At 51.0% G+C, this 20,450-nt stretch overlaps 1 protein-coding gene across 3 annotated transcripts in view; it reads left to right on the forward strand.

Annotated features, from left to right (window-relative positions):
- Positions 1 to 3,251: 3,251 nt before the first annotated feature.
- The window catches only part of CADM1 (cell adhesion molecule 1), a gene marked incomplete at its 5' end in the record, with an annotated part of 193,071 nt that continues 175,872 nt past the window's right edge, over positions 3,252 to 20,450 (forward strand). For all 3 annotated transcript variants that reach the window (XM_081333454.1, XM_081333455.1, XM_081333456.1), the window contains one exon: positions 3,252 to 3,441. In XM_081333454.1, coding sequence (XP_081189580.1) covers positions 3,252 to 3,441 — 190 coding nt within the window. The remainder of the gene's footprint in view (positions 3,442 to 20,450) is intronic.

Raw genomic sequence — 20,450 nt, forward strand, 5'->3', positions numbered from 1 at the left:
GGGAAACAGGTGGCCTTGATCTTAGGACTTTCCATGTCCTGCCACTGCCTGACCCTCTGTGGTGCCCGGGTGCTGAGGAGCTGCTGGTGGCTTTGTGGCACAAGGCTGGTTCAAAAGGAAGGCCACAAGGCTGTGGTACAAGCCCAACATCACACACTTCACAACTGGTGTGTGAGCGCAGGAGTGCCTTAGCTGGAGCTCTGCTCTCCCCATGAGTAAAGCAGTTTGTTCCCAGTGCAGGCAGCAACACACAACTTAGCTGCTTTCCATCCCGGTCAGTCAGGCCTCGTTTCAGTCCGGGGGCAGTGAACTACATGGACAAACTCATTCCAGGCGAAGCTTCCCCCCAAACCGTGTGGAGGAGCCCCCTGCCCCAGGTGACCAGAATTGCCATCGTTGGCACTTCCCAAACTTTTCGCCCTTCCCTTTTTCTGGAGCAGGGTCTGCCTGGTGCAGGGAGACCCAGAGAGGACTTTTTCAGACTTCCAGCATTTGAAATTTGCCATCTGTAATCTCTTGGTTACTTAGCGGTGGATACGTCATCAGGGATCACTTTAATGGCTGTAATATTGATATTTATTATGCAAATTGGATTCCCTTACATCTGATTGTTCTCTGTCCTCTGAATACTTAAAATTATTGTACACCTTTATCCTTAATGTGAGTTGTCCTTCAATTTGATGCTTGAGCAGAACATGCAGGTCGTCACGGAGAGGAATGAAGGAAGTAATTAAAGGAGAGAGGGAGAGATATTAGAGATAGTGAGTGTGCTGGACCTCCTTTTCCAAAGCCAAATGAGTTCAGACACGAAATCTTGAAACCTTTGCTTGTTTTCTAGCTCCTGCAGGGAGCCCAGGTGCTTCTCTTGGGGGATACGCTTGGCTTAGTTGCTGAGTGTAAACGGCTCCAGCAGCTTTGATCTTGCAGAGGGCTCTTTGTTTGAGGCTAGTTTATGAAAACTGCAGGTGAAAGTCAAACCTGCCTTCCTTCCTTGCAGACGGAGTCAGCGCTCAGATCTGGAAGGAGGAATTTGACCAAAGAACGGCCTCTTGTTTTAGCAGGAGGCAGACTCCATCTTTGCTCTGCTGCAATGCAGGTGAGATGGGACATGCCTCGGACTCAGGAAGAGGGCACGGCAAGAACCTTGCTGGCCTCGCTTCAACATAAACGCATTTTTGCCACACTCAGTTTTACCCCCACTGGCTCACCCTCCCTGACAGCATCCCCCCCCCAGCCTCCTTAGGCAGGCCAGATTCTCCAGCATCCCCCTCTTCCCCCCCTCCCCATGGCAGAGAGAGAGAGAGAGAGAGAGCTCCTTTAATCACGAGATGGGTGACCTGGCGGAGGGACGCTGCTCTGGGGCTTTTGCCAAAGGGAAGAACTGGGCCAAGCAAAACTCCTGGCCTCAGCTTGGCATAAAGGAGGAAAGGGATGAAATGAAGCGGGGGAGGGACATGAGGGGGAGCCTTGGTTGCCCTTTGCCACGGCACCGACAAGGGCACTCAGCTCCATGGCACCAACGGGGCGCTCTGGGCTCCCCTCTGCAGAGGATGGGAAGCTGGTGGCCAAGTCATGCCACGCTTCCAGTGCTTCCTGGTGGGGGAAGGAAGCGGTTTGGAGACAAGCAAGAAGCTTGTTCCAAATGATGCTTCAGAGGTGTTGGGCCCCTTTAGGGCACTGCCCAGCATGCTCCCCTTTGGGTCTACGTGGATCCTCGAAATACGAGAAATATTCAGGGCCGCTCGCTGGCTCCTCTGGCCACAAATCCCAAAAGAAAGAAGCTGCAGCTGACCACAGACTCTCCGAGGGTGGCTCAGACTGGGGAGGAAGCCCCCCTCGTCCTGTCTCTCGAGAGGAAGGGCTCCCACGCAATCCGCTGGGCCTGCCAGGTGAGGAGCTGCCGCTTCTCAGGATGTGCCCCAGTGGTGACCAAGCCTCCTTCCCCAAGCAAGCAGCACTCTTCTTTGCCTCCACCACCAGCTGACTGGAGGCCCCAGGAGAAGCTGCCACACAGGCAGAGCATCAATCCTATTGAAGCTGCTTGGCTGCGATCTCAGCGTGGCCAAAGTGGGGACCCCTCCCACACCGAGCCCTCCTGTTGCCCAGAAGGCGGGGGCCAGTCCACGGGGACGGAGCTTTCGTGGCTATGGGGGCCTCTCCTGCTGCCGGCTCCTCCAGGCCTCGTCCTGGCTGCCTCGGAGCAGGAGAGCCTTTCCCTGCACCCTGTCTGGCTCGGGGCTGCAGCAGGTTTGGGACAGAGATGCTCCCCTGCTGCAAAGACCCTGAAGAGGGTGGCGCCTTCCTGGAGCAGAGGAATCCGGCACCTCGGCGCCCCTCCCAGCTGGCGGGCAAGGTGGGCAGCCCTGCTTCCTGCCGAGAAGGGAACGGTTCTCCCCGGAGCTGTTCGGGCCCCGGGGCCAAGAGCGGCCCCTCCGGCTGGGGAGAAAAGGCTGGCCGCGTTCAGACGAGTCCGGCACGGAACTGGGCTTCCCGGCGGATCGGGCGCCGTTTCCGCCCTCGCACGGTCTGGCGGCAGCTGCCAGAGGGAGTCGCAGCCTCTCCGGGGCTGCGGTTCCTCCGAGCCTGGCGCTCGACGGACGGGTCGCGCAGCTCCGGGGACCCCGGGAGACGCTCCGGTCTCTTCTAGGAGCGGGAGCGAGCGAGGGCCCGCCGGCCTCCGCCGAACGGGCGGCCCACGCAGGGCTGGCGGGGGGGCGGCTGCGGGGCCGGAGCCCGCGGCACCTTCTCCGCGGACGGCGGCCTCGGGGTCGCCCTTCGCTGCCCCGCGCTGGCTCCGATCCCGGCCGAGGTCCAAGCGCCGCCCGCGCCCCTCCTCGGCCCCGCCCGCCCCGCCCGCCGCGGCGGGGAATTTCCCGGGCGCTGCGCCCGCGGGCGCCGGAGAGCGGAGCTGGGCCGGGCCGGGGAGAGTCCGGACACCGCCCCGCCTTTCGGAGCTCCCCGCCCGCTCCCACCATCCCCAGCCGGGCGGGGACCGACGGGCAGCGGCTCCGTCCACTGCGGAGGCGGCCGGCCGGAGCGCGGGCGGGCGCTCATTTGCGTACGGGGCGGGGCCGGGGGCGCTCCCCGCCCCGCGCGGCTACTGGCTGGCGGGCGTGGGCGGGGCGAGCGCGGGGCGCGCTGGCTGGCGGAGGGCGCGGCCCCGCCCCGTGACGTCGCGCGTCTCGTCAGGCGCCGGCTGGCTGGCGCGGCGGGTTCGGGCGGCGCTGCCAGAGCCGAGCAGGTGCCCGAGGATGGCGAGCCGCAGCCGGACGAGCGCGCCGCAGAGGCGGCGGCCGCAGCACCAGCAGCCTCGGCGGCGGCAGCCCCCGCAGCAGCCCCCGCAGCGGCAGCAGCCCCGGCCCGCCCCGCCGCCGCCGCCGCCGCCCGCGCTCCTGCTGCTCCTGCTGGCCGCCGTCGCCGCCGCTTCGCTGCTGCCCACAGGTAGGAGCGCCGCCGCCGCCGCCGCCGCGGAGGATGGGCCGCGCGGTCCCCGCCGCGCCCGGAAGCGCCGCCGCGCCGAGCAGGGCGCCGCCCGTCCCGCTGCCGAGGCTCCGGGCGAGCGGCGCCCCCCGCCCTCCCGGGGCTGCCTCGGGCCGGCCGGGCTGGCGCTGCAGCAACCGGTGGGGGCCGCCGCGGGTCCCGAGGGAGAAACGCCGCCGCCGCCGCCGCCCGCGCGGAGTAGCCCCGGGCAGGGCGATGCTGCGGCCCCGCAGAGCAGCCCGGGCTTTCCCCTGCAGCCTCCGGCGGAGATTTCCGGGCGGCGACTCGCCCTGCGGTGCCCGGCTGGCTCTCGGCCCCCGCGCGGCTCCAGGCAGCTCGTCCCCTGCGGCCGCCGCCGCCTTCGCTCCCCCAGCCGCGCTCCGGCGCTGCGGCGGGAACTTCGGCCCGCTTCTCCGACGCCGACGCCGCGGGGCTCCGAGGAGGCAAAGCGGGGTCGGCGGAAGACGCGGAGGAGCCGCCCGCGCCCCTCCTGTCCCGGGGCCGATGCGCAGCGGCTGGCGGAGTCCTGCGGGGGCGGCTGTGCCCCCCCAGCCCCTCCCGGAAGGCTCCCCGCCTGCCCGGCTGGCTCCCTCCCAAGGCCGCCTTTGGCTGAGAGCTGGCGGGGGGGGGGGTCGCGAGGCCTGCCGGAGCCCTCCGGCCGCCCGGAGCCCCTTGCCCGCTTTGGCTCTGGCCGGTTTGTCGGGGACGAGCCGCCGCGCCGTTGAGCGGCCCTTTGCGCGGAGCCCGGCGGGAAAGGCGAGCCGGGCAGCTCCGCGGGGAACAAAGGGCGGCATTCATGGGGGCGGCGGGGGGGCGGCGGCGGGAGGCCGGTTGCACCTCCTTGGTCAAGTTCTTCGGAAGGGCCCCTCGGAAGGGGCGGGAAGCGTCGCGGGCTGCGCCACCTTCCCCGGGCAGATCCCGTTTTCCAGGCTGTCGTTGCGGCGGCCCCGATCCCGAGGCTGACCCTCCGCCAGAGGATGCCTCGCCCGGGGCTTTGCGTGGCGGGCGGGAAAGTGGCCTCCGTGGTGGATGGGGGGGGTCATGATGGGGGGAGGGAGGGAGGGAGGGCGGCTGCCCGCAGTGCCAGGCACCCGGGACGCCCGGAGTGAAAGCCGGCTGGGCCAGTTCTGTGACCATCTTCACCCTTTCTGGAGGATCCCCCAAGCTTCCCACCGGCGCAGGACCGGTTCTGCTGAGGACTCGTTTATCCTGGAACGGTGGGGCTTCTGCACTGGGGATGAGGTTTTAGATCTCTTGGAGTATTTTTTGGCCTGGAGCATTCAGGCATTTGACAGAGGCTTTCTTGGGGGGGGGGGGTGAGGGAGGGAATGACTGCGGTTCTCTCATCTGGGCATGAATATCTGGTATTTCACCCTGTCGGTACTGAAATCTCATCGGGTTATTAAAGAGAATAGAATAACTCAGCCGTCCTCTTTCGTGAAACCTGGTCAAGGCAACTTACAGGGTTGAGCTCAGATAACACCATCCCTCTTTCAAGGCAAGAGGAGAAACAGCAGTTGGGAGTTTGGCTGCCTGTCTCAGCCTAGATGGGCCCGAAGCTTGGTATCCATCTAAAGGAATCTTCAGCAGAATAAAAAGGATTTTGATGGGTAAAGAGCAAAGATGGGGTTGATTCTTACTCTGGGCATTTATCAGCTGGAATGTTTGACGGAGAGACAACTAAGCATGGAAGCTTCATTTTTTTTGAGCTTGTAAGCCTCAAATTGGCAAAGAAATATTTGTCAAATCAAAAGTAATTCTTATTTCATGGATATTCTCACTTTTTAAGGAAGACCGGGTCAGGAAACGGAGCCTCTAAGGACAATCCCACTTCATTCTTGTAGGGTTGAATAACAATCTTAAAAGTTGGCTGGGGGGTGCCCTTTGCCCCCATTATACCATGCAGGATCCAGGCAGGGTTTCTCACGCTCCCACCTTTCCCAGGGCTAAGATACTTTCTATTGTCCCTTAACTGCTAACTCTTGTATACCTTTGCCATATTTATTTTTGTTTTCTTGACTGATACACTGTATTTATCTTTGTTTTTCCTTACAGAAACTGTGTGCACCTAGCTGTTGGTGCTGGTAATACTGCTTAAATATGTTAGAAAGAATTTGAGATATTCTTGTTTCTTCTTTCCTGGAAGAGGCCTCAGATGTTTGGGTCATGTTCCACCAGGGGTGTTGCAAAATTCTGCACTTGGCAGGGTCCTCTATCATTTGTGAGTCGAATGACAGGCCTTTGAAGAAAATGGCTCCTGTGTTAATAGACATTTGGGATACTTGGTGTTCTTGGGTATTTATAATGTTTGGCCTGTAGGATTGTTTCTCCCATAGTCTTGTGGGCTTCTTAAGCCAGTGGGTCTGCATTCACTTGTGTTAATGTGGGTCTTGGAAGCTATCTCTGAAAATGTTGAATTCTTGAAACTATCTCCCATAGTACGTTCTTGATGTGATACGGTAATCAGGAGTGTGTTATTGAGCATGTAGCAGAAACCCAATTCTAGCTTGGATAATTGTAATGGAGCTAGGTAATATTAAAACTTGGTTTTAAAAAAGCTGGTACTTTATGGCAGCTTTCATCTGAAGATCACTCTGCTTTACAGTTAATTAAGCTTCACAGAGATCCTTGGAAGTTGAAAAAAGGGCAAGATTCCAAGTGTTATTGAAATCTGGCCTTGAACAGAGAGAGTGGACACTGCACAGCAACCCCCTCCCCAAAATAACATAACAAGGCTGTGGTGCAAATACACTTGACTGTGACTGGATCTTGGGGGTGTTTGGGCCCAGAGCTGCTGGCTGCCCACGATTGTCCCAGGGCGGCCCTGCAGAAGCACCGCGATCGGAATTCCTGTCTAGGTGGCCATGCTGGTTAAGGATCCCGTCTCACCAGGAGAGAACACGTTAAAGAAGATTGCCTGATGCTTTAAATAATATAAACAGAAATAAATATGGGAAATGTATTCAAACAGTTGGGACAACAGCATAATCATTAAGCTTCTCTGTGGTTTATCTCATACTTGTGTTGAGAGCTTTATCATTCAGAGGGAACAAATTGCTTAGGCAGCTTTCCCCGACTTGCTATCTCCCTCCCCTGCCCATTTTTTCGTGGTTCAGTGCCCAGAATCCACATCTGGAGGCAAACCATGTTGAGGACAGCTGTCACGGCACCTGTAATTTAAAGCTGGAAGGGCAATATTGTGTATAATCACGACGTTTCTCCAAATTACCAGCATCCAGACCAGGGATGAGCACGTTCTGATATTTTGCACAGATATGATGAGACGAATTGAGTTGGTTTTATTGTGCTCAGAGATCTTCCTTTCTTGCTTCCCACCCAGAATCACTGTTGGTTGCATCCTTGTTTAGAGTGCAGCTTTGCTGTTTTCATCCTGGAAGTTGGAATTTAAAAAATCTGTGACTCGGTATTTGCAATAGTGGTCCAGTTGCAGAAGAGCCAGTGAGTTGGTACGGAACATGTCAAACGAAGGCCCAGGAGACAGGGGTCCTGATCCAGCCTCGTGCATGGAGGCCCAGAGCCTCTGGGTCAGTCTCTCTCTCTCTCTCTGACTGGTCTAAGCACTGACTTTGTAGTGGTTGGCATCAAATGGAGACCGTCCATTTGAGAAGGGAGAGGAATCTAGGAAATAAACAGAACGAATGCTTGCTTGCTTTCAAGAGGGATTTGGATGTCCAAACCCCTTGAAGTGATGGATGACGGGGATGGTGGAGGAGGCACTGCAAGGCATCGGCAGCCTCAGCCACGTTGCTTCCTGGCCTTGCCGCTTGACGTTGGCATCTGCTTCCTTGCCTCTGCTTTCCTTGGGTAGTGATTGTGCCTTGCCCTTTGCCCCATGGGCAGAGCTAGTTTAATAATATGTTCTGCCAGGGTAGCAGACAATAGACACGGTCTCTGCCCTGCTACGAAATGATAGTGCTGCATGTGAGAAGTGTCAGCTTCTAACCCGGTACGTGTGCCTGGTCAGAGTTAATAAAATGTATTTTGCTTTGGATCAGGCGTGCTGTTTCATTCCACCTCAAAGAGGGCCTATTTAAATGCTATTACCATTCTGTTTGTGTGCAACAGAAATGACTTACCTAGTAATTTCCTCAGGGTTATGCATATAGTGTGCATTTGTTGATGGGCTTTGGGCTGACTTGACTGTAGAAACACAATAATTTTACCTCTTTAAAGTGCCTTTACTTTTCTTTGACTGCATCTTGATTTTGCACAAAATAGGTTGGAGCACCAGCAGCATCCATTTCCAGAGACCTTTCTCCACCCTTCAGTGCCTGGGATGTGAATGATACTTTAAAGGCTTTGTGAGTCGATATGATTGCGTTGATGCATGTGGGACGATGATTGGAGGCACAAATATGTGGAGTGTCTAAGCTGTTTGAACAGATCTCTTCGGAAGAGGATGTGGTAAGGGCTTCACTTTTGAGGTGTCTGTCTAAATGGGCTCCACCCAACCATGAAGCAGCCCCTGGTCACCCTGGGGTCTCTGGGCCTGCGTGGAAAGCTGGTCTGGAGGCCCTTTGGCCAGCCTGTCTGGAGAACTGGAGGAACCGGATGGCTGCTCTTGAGAATAGAGCTGGTCAGGGTAGGTAACCCTCCCGAGTTAGCCAGGTCTTGGTGAGTTGGCCGTGGTGCTCCTTCCCTCTGCATGAAGTCCTGGTTTGAAAAGGGGGTCTTCCCGCTTTGAGGCTGTTCTGCCTTTCTACATGCCAGTGTTTGGAGACGTTTAAATCAGCGATGGTTAGGCCTGTCAGAATAGAATTTGTATACACTGCTTAACTGGGCCGGATTATGTTTCCTCCTGAAGTCAAGCTTGCTTTTGTGCGCTCCTCTTGTTCTGGAGTTTTTAATCCCCTCCTTCTGGAGTAGCATCTTCATTACCAACTCTTGGGTGCCCCTCCTCATTTCTAATCACCCCTCCCCCGGTCATTCGCAGGAGGAGCAGGTCCTGTGATGGATGCCGGGCCCTTACCTGTTACTGGTGGGAAAGTTTTCCTATTCCCTTTCAGGTGGTTGTGTGTGTGTGTGATTGATTAAGCTGAGAGACCATTTCTTCTGTAGAAGTCAGTTGCCAGGATCCGACTCGCACACCTTGCATATTAAGAGGGAAAAGCTGGCCTGATTATTGCCTGCCCAGAGCACAAAATGAGGCAGTTGGTGTCTCTTCCTGCTGTTTCCAAGCAATAAGTAAAATGACACAGCAGTGCGTGGCTTCGTTTTTGTGGGTATAGTGTGCACCATTGCAGCATACCTTTGCACTTTTCCTTTATTGGTGCTTCAAAATAGGTGTGGTTGGGGGGGTGGGGGGGTGTCCCCTGCCTTTCTTGGACCAGACAGGAGCCTTTGGAGAGGCGGAGGGTCCCTTAGGGGCATGCTTTTGGCACGGTGGGTGTGGCTGTTTGCAAAATATCCATATACCAATAAACAAATACAATAACACCTGCTATTTTAGTTTCTGTCTGTGGCTCAAAAACAATTCTGGAAATAGAGAGATTGCTTTGAGGGAGGTGCTTGGCTTTAAAATATGCTTGCTCCTTAATCACTTTCTAAATTAAAAATATTTTTTTAAAAAATAAGCTTTCATGGCTTGGTGAGAACTGACAGTTGCCAGACTGCTGCTCCTTCCTGGTGTCCCGTGGGGTTTGTTGTCTTCCATGACACCAGTGGAAACCTGTCTCCCTAGTGGAAGAAAGGGCTCAGATCATGGCATTTGACAGCATTCATACTGAAACAATATTTTCCATCTTTGGTACTGAACTAATTCTACAAGCAATAAGACAGGATTTGTTATGTGTCAGCGCTCTCTCTAATGGCGTGTTTGGAAGGAGGTAGCTCTCGGCTAGTGGAAATAATGAAGTAGAAAAAGACTGACAGCCAGGCTGGACAAGTTGAAGGCCTGATGTGGCAGGGAAGAAGTGTTGGCTTTCTGCACAACATTGTCTGGTGTTGCTCTGAACAAAGAGCCTTGGTTTTTAATATGGAGAGCAATTTTCTAAAGGTTTGGGATTGTCTGCGCTGTTGCTCAAAAGGTTGCTGGGGTTGCAGTGAACCCGGATGGTCCCTGGATTGTCCTTTGTGTTCCGTGAAGATGCCACACCCAGCAGATGGGTGCTGATTCTGGTGGCTCCTGAACTGCAGCTTGTGGTGCCAACGTAATAGGAGCCTTTTCCTTCCTTGGTTTTAGAGAGCTCTGCTTCCAGGAGACATGAAACATTAAGGAAGCTGACGTGGTTTCATGCTGGATCAATTTAATTTTAGCTTTTTTTCCTCCCAGTTTGGAGAAGCATTTCAAGCTTTTTAAGAAGCTTGAGAATCTTTGCCAAGCAGAAAATCAGCCAGGCCTGATTGAAGGCCAGCTCCTATCAGAAAGACCATAGAAATTAGTGCACAAATTAGGATAATTAAGGTTAAACTGACATGGGGTGGTTATTCCAATATTTATTCTAGCATTATTATGTGCATTATTTATGGTTGTTGAATTTTGGTGTGAATATTAATGCTCGCCTTGAAAGCTTACGATGGGAACTAAAAATAAAAATTGCAATAGCGTCTGTGCCTGTTTGGAAGTTCTACTGAACTGATTAAGATGGATTCCCTTGGACATGATGAGAATGTGGAGCTCTAGGTTTCTCCAGATCGAGCAGAGAAGGCAGCGCTGGTTGATTCAACAAAGTTGGCTGGTTGGCAGAGAGAGATTCACTTCTTTGGATGTCATGTTGGAATTCATCCGCTAGGCTAGCACTGTGTTGGTTCAAGGTCTTGCCCTGCTGTGTCTGCCTGGGTCTCTCAGTGAGGACCATCTCAGGGCCTCTTGGTTTCATTAGCGTTTCACTTCTCATCCAAGAAGCTTCCTCAGTTCTGAAAAACTGAAGAAGCTTCTTGGATGAGAAGCAAAACGTCTTTGAGGAAAAACAAAGTCTACTTGCCTTTTGAAAAAACACCTTTGGGACAACCACGACCGAGAATCTCCATGAACATTTAGCTTCACTAAGATTTATGACCAGACACGTTCCTTGTGAGTTGGAATTCTGACCCACCTGGAGGAAGTGTTGGCGTTGCTCGTCCTGCTCTTGTCTATTTTGAGGCATCAGTGCTGTGCCCCACACCCTCCCTCGGCACATATCTGAGCTTTGGTCAGGCATGCGGCTGAGGAGCTGGCGCAAGGTGGAACCCCGTCTTCAAAGGAGAAGGAAGGCTTGGCAAGCAGAGCTCCCTTGGAGCAACCTCCCTCGACTTGCTCTGCGAAGGCCATTAGTGAAAATGGAAAAAGATAGATTCTCCTCCTCCAGGTCACATTGTGGTAATTACCTGCCATCCCAACTGTAGAGCGCCTTAAACAAAAACATTCTGATCGATCTTGTTTTTAAGTTAGAAATTACCGCAGTGAGTCGGTCATGCCTCTATCTGCGGACGAGCACTTTGCTCTTCCAGAACTCCCGAGCTGCTTTGGTGGTTGTCTTAATTATAGCCTTGGCTTCAAACCGGGCATCGGATGCCCTCCCTTCTTCATGCAGGGGTTGGTTCAGTATTCTCCTAACAGGAGAGAAGGTCAGTGACGGTGCTGGGAGGTGCTGGTGGGGACTCTTTTGCCCTGGCAGAACTTCTGGTGCTCCAGGAGAGATTTGTGTGAGCCTGGAGATGCTGCCTCTCCATGAGATTCGGTCCCTGGGCTGGTCTTCTCCAGAAACATTTGGTCTCTTGCCAGTGCCTGCATTGGGTGATGAAACAGAATATCAAAAGGCGTGTCAAAATTAATAACTGCTTAAGCCTTCACATGAGAGAAGATTTCTTTTAGAGTTTATAAGAAACTGTTTTTAATAGTGGAGGCTTGAAAATCCTCGATTTAGTGTCTGAGATTAATCCCACAGTAGGATGGGACCTGGGCTTGAGAGATAACTTCCCCCTGCATTTTTGCCTGTGAACCTTTTTTTTGTCTCCCAGTGTTAGTTCAGAACCAACCGGCTTTGTAATTATTTCCTCCCATGAGGGTGCTTCCAGATGGATGGTTTCTAGGAATCCAGTTTGTAGGCCAACACTGGTGCTTCTGAGTGGGAGAGAACATCTAGGATGCTTCCAAATTTCATGAATTAAGCAAGATAAGGCCATTGTGAGAGCCTCACCTGGAAGGCCCTTATGTCAACTTCAGCACTGTCTTTTAAATGAAGAATTAAACCTGGCTAATTCATCCATTACTGTAATGAAGGACAATAGCTCGTTGTGGTTTCCAAGCAAGCCAACATACACTAGTATATTGGCAAGCGTTTACTTGAGGCAGCAGCTTGGTCATCTGATGAAAATGAATGAGGGTCCAATGCAAAACAAATAGACGAAGAAACAGCAAAGTTGCCAAGAGGAAGGCGAAGGTTAAGAAGGTGGGTTGGATGGAGCTGATGAGATTCTCAAAAAAAGAGAGGTGAGGAATTCACCGCTGGCGGAAGCAAGAATGTTTTGCAAGGAAAGAAAAGGTGTGAATATTCACGGTAGTCAGTCATTTTTATTCCGGTCCTGGACCAGCAAAAATGCTGATGGTGGACCTTGTTTTTGCTTCATCTCCTTTCCTTTATCTCACCTCAAGGCTTTGATTTCTTTGCTTTAGTATTTCTTACTTGTTTTCTGTGCCAAAGAGGAGTAATGCGATGAGTCTGTACTGCAAGTTCCTTAAATGCCTCACTTTTGCTTCAACTTTCGTATGAGAGGAAGCGTTCTTTGTGGTCAAGAATCTAAACAATTCACGTTGCTATTTTCACTTGAAACTTGGAAAACCTCTTGCTCTTTTTACAGGAAGAGCTTAGAAATAGTAGCCACATGAACTATGATGAGTGATATTTTGAGACCATTTTATTCCAACCCCACATCCCTAGTTTCATTTTCTGGTAGACTAAATTGTTGTCTAGCTGTTCCAAAATGAAATGTTTTAAGACTTGCTGGCTGTGCTTTTTGCTTGGAAATGACACAATTGTAGTTGGAAGTGTAGCATGCAGTCCTGCAAAGAGTGATGATTTTTTTTTTTGGTCTCCTAGGGGCTTTTCTTTCCTTTATTACAATGCTTGATTGTATCCTTTTGGAATTTGGAATGCAAATTAAAGATGGAATCCACTGGCAGGAAATGTATACTGGCCAGCTGGATGTTGGTGTAGTTTCCAAAGTTGTATTTAAAAATATCTGGGGTTGAAGGGCTCTGAGTAAAGACGCTCTTCAACAGAATGGAAACAGAATGTTTTGTCTTATGCTAGCAATATCCTTGTGGAGGTTGAAACCTTCTTGCTAATCTTTGCTTGTAAGGATGTCCAAAATTAGTCCAAGAATGAAAAATTCTGGGTTTCCCAGCAGACCTATATGTTGAACCTCTGTGCCATCCTGGGGTGGGTCTGGCGGCATCTAGAAGTCATTTCTCCAAACTCGGAACAGTTTGAGATGCCCAACCAAGGAGGGTGCCCAGCCCTTAAACAGACCGGGTTGGGTTGAAATAGCGGATCAAAGTTTACATGCTCCTGTCATGTTTTGTGTCAAAGTTCTTATGCTCAGTGTCCCCGATAACACTGATTGGCGCACAATTTGGGCCTCTGTATTCTTTTTTCATCCTGTCCCTTACCTGGAGTCCTGCTTGCTCCTGTAGGAGGAGATGGATTATATCAGGAGTTGAAAATCCCAGCCCATCCATTTGCCAGGCGGCTCTGGCCAGGAGCTGCTAGGCCCAAGTGGAAGTGATTTACCTCACTCAGAATCTGCACCTTCCAAGTGACCCTCTGCTTGCTGGAGCCGTCTGGCCTTCCCCTCGGAGGACGCCAACAAACCACGGACTGCTGGAATTAAGGGAAATTTAAGGAATTAAGGAAATATTTTTTTTACTGTTTCTTATTTTTCTCCCCTGAATGTAATTTATTTCCATTTTTAAAAAATCCAGCTCCAAAATTCAGAAAATCTGAATTTTCTCCAGTAATTAGACTTGATGGAAGGTCAAGAGGTGTTGAGATTCCATAAAAATCCCTACATGGCTCTTCTTCTGAAGTGGGAGCGTTCTCCCAGAGGTTGGGATTTTTTTAAAAAAATTATTGAGTTGTGGTCCACAGAATTCTAGCCTTAAATATTGAATTTGGACCTATTGTTTGAAAGCATCACATTTCAATGGATGTCCAGGAGATGCTTCCAGGGTTCATGGCCCCTGTATATAGAAGCTTGGGGGAAATTTACGGTGGTTAGGCTTGAAAGCAGCTGCTTCTCCCTGTTCAGAAACAGAAATATGAGCTGGTGTCGACCATCTCAGAAGATACATCAGAGTTATCGGATTAAGCATGAGAAACTGCTTGTTTTTGCAATTCTGTCTTGTAAATGAGCTTGCTATGCAGCTCCCTTGCCGTGTGAGGACACTTTAAAATATTTGCTCTATTAATCTCTGAAGTTGCTTTCTGTTAGCAGTTATAGGACTTTGTCTGAAAAATTGAGTGGAAAATAAATTGTCCCCAAACGGGTGCTATTTTTTATATATATATATATACCTCTAAGGTGAAAAGGTTACAGATGGACCCACTTAGATAAAAATCTCATTTGAGGGCTTTGCAATTTATGGAATCTCCGGGATGCCGTTAGTTGCTGTAACACGCTGGTCAATCTTTCCAGCTTCTCAAAGTATTGCAGACAGTCCTCCACTTGTGATACATTCATTTCACAACTGTTCGAAGTTATGATGGCACTGGAGAAGGTGAGGTAGGACCTGCCCTTGGCCTGCAACTCTTCCAGCATCCCTGCAGCCAAGTCATCAGAAGTGGGGCATTTGGCCACTGACCTCCGTCTACGAGGGTTGCAGCGTCCCGGTCCCACAATCGCCCTTCCAGGCCTTTCCAGGCGGTGTCAATGGTGGAAGCTGTGTTTGCTTAACACGGCGCAATTTGCTTAGTGACCATGGCAAAAACAGTCATAAAATCGACTGCAATTCAGTGACTGCATCCCTTTTCATTGGAAGCTCTGGTCCAGTTGTGCTCGTGAGCTGAGGGTGTGTCCTGGTGTGACCCTTGGCCGTCATGGTGAAAGGTCCCAGGCGTGGGGTTTGTGCCGTCGAAGAAGTCAGAACGAAACCAGGAATGTGTGCCTTGTGTGAGGTGGGGGCATGTTGGTGCCCGTCTGGGGAGGCTTTATGGGAAATGAAGGGCTTTTCTACTTAAAAAAATAACTGCAACAATTGTGTGCTGCCTTTGTGGTGTACACATTGTCATTTTGACACCATTACGGCCTGCTGTTGACTCCCATGTCTCTTTTGTAACATTTTCAGATTCCAGTATTATCTCGGTTTGTGAGCTTTGGTGAACGAGATGGGTTTAATGGGGTTTTAAGAACAATTTTCTCATTCTTGCATCCACGCCTCTGCGTCTGGTCTCTTACCATCTCGTGCCAGCTGAACTCCCGTTTGCCCATCATTGGGCTCTGGTGTTGAAAGCTGAGGGGAAGGAATTTTATATTTCGGTTTGTACAAATGAAAGATGGCTGCATCTTCAAAGGCCTGGCCCAGTGGAGGGATTAAAGCAGCCTCGTTTCCAGATAAACTCCGAGGGAGCAGGCCCCCAGACCCAGCCCGTGGTTGGGCTTGGTCATGCTTGTTTGTACGTGTTTATGCGGCTCTTTCTTCTAAAATTGAATTTCTTGGATCTCAGCGTCATAACATAATTTGGGAAAATAGCTGAACAACTGCTAGCTATGGCCGAGGCAGGGAAGCTCTTGACTCGCAGCTTCTCCATTCTTGAATGCCTTCTGCTTGCTTGACCTTCCCGTCTCCCCTGGAGCAGACTGGTTGTCAGCTGAGGTTTTTCCTTAGCTGCCACCCTTGCAGCTAAATAGTTAGCCATCTTGGGCTCCACATCTGTATTTCGCTCAGCATTGCAGAGCTCACCCGGACTTTTTTTTTTTTTTTTGAGAAGACTGGATTTTTCTGTAGCTTTCCTGAAGCACCAAGAGATGTACCGTGCTGTTTCTAGGTCAATATTCCTGTTGAATTTGTGCCAAAGGAGCACGATGAATCACAGAGGCCTACCGGATGCTTGTCAGGAGGCACTGCTTGGAGCAAGCCTTTCTTTGCCGAGTTTGTTGGCGATAAATTGACAAGAAGCAGAGCGAATCAAGTGGGTTGGAAGGGATGGCTGCTCCATAGCAGAGTCCACCATTCTGCATTCTGCCTCTCCAGGCAGCTTTCCCTTCTGCTTTGTCTCTTCTGGGCTGAAGACAGAAAGTTGAGAGCTACAAAGTCAAGTTCGGAGCTTAGAATCTGCCTTCTGTATCTGAAGGCAGCCAATTTTGGGGAAGGTTAGGGGCCTCGGATACCCTCAGCTCTGTGGAATGGAGAAAAGTGGAGCTTAGTCTTAGTCACGGCAACATATCCCACGCTGGGCTGGGAGTAAAATTGCTGCCCTGTTTATGCACACGCTGCCTACCTCTGGAGTGGGGGCGTAGTTAAGTCCTTTGTGGGTCCCCCCCCCACACTATTGTTTGATCTGTTCTTTTCAGCCTTTTCTCTTCCAGCCTTGGGTGCCAGCTGCTTTTCTGTGAAAATGCAGGAAGGTAAACCCACAAAATACGGGCCCACCCAAAATGCAGCGTTTTGCAAAATAATGACCTTAATGGTGGCAAGCAGGCTTTTGTCTGCAAAGTGCTTCTTTTTCAAACTCGGAACTCCGTCCCTTGTTTCCTTGGAGTGGCTGATTCTTTTTGGTTACTGAGATGGAAATAAGTAAAGTAGACATGCTGTTTTCCGGTTAAAATGCAGGCAGCTTTGGGGGGGAGGGTTAGGTGCCAGCTTTTATTGGAAACGTTCAGCATTTAAGCCCATGTTCCTTGCCTTGCGTTTTAAGGAAGAAAAATAATTGTTTTGATTGGCCAGGCTTGGGGGAAAGGAAAAATATTTTGTACAGCTGCTTAAGGCTAATCTATAGAATGCTGCAGGAACGTAGTTCATAGTTAGAAAGCCAAGCAGGAAACTTTTCCAGGCTTCTGAAAGCTGCTGGTGTTCAGTGGGGCCGTCCCGGCTTTGTGCCCAGTTTGCCTGGGGGAGAGGGAGCTGAAACGACATTCGTGCTCAGATGGGGCAGGAGGACCATCTAAAGACTGGATCTTCTGAAGGGAAGCAGAACATTGGGACCAGTTCAGCTGCAGCTGGCCTGCTTTTCTCCGTGCTGCCCTGCTTTTGAAGCAGGCTATCCAAGGAAACCAGGCATCGTCCTTCAGTTACCTACTAGTCAGCAGGATTCTGGAATTAAATTGATTTGTGATACTTGGCTCCATAGTGAAGGTCTGTTTCCTCCTAGTGTTTCTCCCCATTGAGAGAAGAGAAAGTGGGGCTGCGATTCAATGCGGAAGACCTATCCAGAATGTTTCCCCCTCACCTGCAGGGATCAGCAGATGGATGGTGGCAAATCTTATCCCTGTGGCTAGAAGGTGATCCGGAGGGGGTGGGTGGGGGCTTCCTTGGGTTGGGTCATTGCCATCCAGCTCAGGGGCCCTGGTTCTTGCCAGGGGCCACCTCTTCTTTTCAACCCAGGACAGCCGCCTGTCATGGCAACACAACTCCCTCTGGACCGTTGTGTTATGCCACTCGGGGGTGACAGGAGATGCGATGAGGAGACGTTTCCTACAGAACGTGAGCCGCTGGCAGCTTCTGCAGCTCTTTAACATTGCAGAAGAAAAGATCTGCTCTGCTCAGGTGCAGCACTAGGAAAGAAGAAAGAATACTTGGATCTGAGTTGGTGCCAGGGGCCTCCCATGGAAGGGCCTTTAGACCAAAAAGGGCCCTTGTGCACCTGACTGACACCGATGCCTTATGCCCTAAGCGTCTCCGGTCCCTTTTGGAGACCCTTCATGGGTGACCCGCTGCCCTTATTCTGGCATCCTAAGGACCCTGCACAAGAGACCAGGTCTTTCGGTGCCCAGTGCAGGACTACGGTGCCCCCCACCTCGTGGGTCCATAGTTCATTTCACTGTGGCACAAACCCCGTGATCTGCGCTGTGTCTCTACTCTCAGTAATTGAAGTCCAGCAGCTGCTTTTCCCTCTCTTGATTCTCCTCTCACCGTCCCTGCTCCGAATGATTCTTGGGCCCGAAACAGCTTTGAAGAGCTGCCATTGCTTTTTGAATGCTGGCTGAAAGCAGGTCTGCCAGTCTGGCCCACAGACATTGGGCTGAGTTCATAAACACCCAGAATTGCTTCCTATAAGCCCCCAGTATATCAGGGCTGCATTTCATGCCCTGCCTCCTGGCTTTAACCTTGCAAGGGCTGGACAGCCGCAAGTGCAGCAGGCGGAATAATTCCAGCAAGGCATCCAACAGGTTTGCCTGAGTGGTGAAGGGCATAAAAATGGCTGGATGCCAAGGATGCTTTTCCATGTTGCATCTGAAACCTCGTGTGGTGAGGATTTCCACAATTAGCATCTCCAAGAACAGGAAGGGAACTGTTCTGTTCCAGCCTACGACTGGCCCTGTTTGAATGTCAGGGATAACCCCTTTTTATAGTCAACAGGTTGGAAAAACCCAACCAAATTTATTTACAAAGAAATCAAAATTTCAAACAAGAGTTAAACCAAAAGTTCAAACAAGAGTTAAACAGGAATAACAGACCAGGACTTTAGCAGAAGATCTTCAAACGGTTGCCTTCAGCAACCAGCACCTCCCACACCTTCCCCTTTTATCAACAGCCCCAAGGCGTGGTTTCTCATTGTCTTCTCCTCCTCTCACCAAGTTGCCTCATTGCCTTTCTCTGTTCTACTCTGCTGGATTGCCTCCTGCTTCTAGCATCCCTGAATAGATCCAGCTGTGAATCATCTACATCCAATATCCAGCTGTGAATCATCTACATCCAATACCTCAGCACGGCTGATGAGGAACATGATGGGAGGGGCCAGGCTGAGAGTCCTGCAGTGCATCAGAGCCTCCCTCTGACACCAAAGGCTCTCTAAACCCCTCCTCCTCCTCCTCCTCTTCAGAATCATCAGACTCAGCTGCCGGTATCACAGGCTGACGCTGAATCACAATAGGAACCTACCTCGGTTTAAGTTGGAGGAGCAGACGGTGGCAAGGCTGAAACCGAATCCTCATTTTTGGCCTTCACATTAAAAATGGTGGGAGAAGCTTCTCTTCTGTAGTCCTTGTTTCTGCTGTTATTGAAGTACTCGGAGCTTAGGGGCAAAATCCTTGCAATAAATGCCATTTCGGGGATTAGTGATGCCTTCGCCTGAATTTGCCTCAGAGATATAAGGTGGCTCAGGTCTGCTTATAGAGTATTAAAATAATTTATGGCTTGGGGCTCTTGGAAAGAAAAAGTAATATCACGAATGGCTGCACGGAACAGGTTAGACTCTCCCAGCAACTTGAACTGCTTGGCCAGGCTCCATTTGCCAAAGCATCTCTCCATCGTTCGACCTCCTTTCAGACATGACGTAGCTGCTCCTCTGCAGAAGTAATAAATGTGGAATTTGGGGATCATTTGTCACAGGGGATGACTGTACACAAGGCAGGGTGGTTGTTGGCATTGGACATGCTGCAGCTGAGTTGCAGGCCTTCTCCAACTGAGCTGGGCTCCCGGTGGTTGCATGCCCATGTTGGCGTTGTTTTCTTGCATTGCCTCTTAAAAGGTTTTGGAAGGGGAAGAAAGACATTTCAGGGTAGGGCTTGGGTTTCCCGGTAGTCTTCTGTCCAAGGAAGAATCAGGCTGAACAACGCTTAGCTTCTTTGGAGATCACCCAAGATCTGCCAGGATCTACAAGGGCTTTCACTGAATAACCCCAAAGTCTGGATTCACGGGATCTTTGTAGCATTGGTTTTACATGATTGGGTGAGCCTCTCAAGGCCTTTGTGTGGACTTGTTAGTGCAATTTCAAAATTTGGCTCCCCACAGGACAATCCATGGGGCTGTTTTTCCTGAAATTAAAGCAGGAATGAGGATTTCTTTTTTGTTAGCTCAATCCCTACTCTTGTGCCAATAGACCGGTGAAGATGCTGTGCAGGTTTGGAATATTTGATCTATTTTTTCAATGCGCCTAACCATCAACCCGTCTTATATAGCAGGAGCATTTGCTGGTCATCTTCTAACACAATCAAATTGTATGTTACTATTGCATTAAAAACTCATCTGAACACCACAGAAGCAAAGCAGGAGCACAGTAAGATAAATTGTCATGACTCTGGGCAACCAGACAAAGTTGATAGAAACCCCAATATTGGGGCAGAAGTGACAAATCCTCATCGGCAGCTCATTTATTACAACAGAGAAATATGCTTTGAGCCTAATAAAAAGGAAGGTTTGTTGCCAAACCGAGGACTCCACTTTGAAATCATCCCAGGAGAGCTGTGAATGCAGCGTTGCATAATGGACATCCCCCCCACCCCTGTGTCCTTCTGGGGCAAATGTTTAAGTCTGCTGATGCCACGGCAGGAGAGGATGGCCACGAGCCTTGACATGGGTGCCGTTAAATAGGCGTCTCCTTGGGCCACCCTGCTGGATCTGTGTTATCAGGTAACAGGTAAAGAGGCTTGTGGCTGTATTTGATTATTGGCCAGTATTTCCACAAAAGGAATAGTTTTATTGAAGGATTTTATGTAAAGTGATTGCGAGGTTCACTGTAGTGGAATCTCATTTTTGCATCTAAACCTCTTGTCAAGTTGATATTCCATAATTGTGACTACATTTACCCTGCTCTGCAACCATTAGGGATACTGACTGTGGCTTGGAGCCCAGGATTTCTGAAAGATGACCGGGGGTCTTTCCCTGTTGTAATAGTCCCATTACCGAGACTTCTATTTTTCCTTCTCCCTCTCCCTTCTCCCCTGAGTCCTGGCATCCTTGGTTGGCCTGACTTCCAGTGGCACCTTCGTGTTCTTTGGCTCCACAATCCAGTGGACGGGTGGCATCTTTAGCAACCCCCCCACCCACCCAGCCTGGCCTTCCAGAGTCTGCAGACTTCGGGTAGGGTCCCCTG

The sequence above is a fragment of the Vipera berus genome, assembly GCF_964194415.1.
Source record: "Vipera berus genome assembly, chromosome: 8".
NCBI lineage: Eukaryota > Metazoa > Chordata > Lepidosauria > Squamata > Viperidae > Vipera > Vipera berus.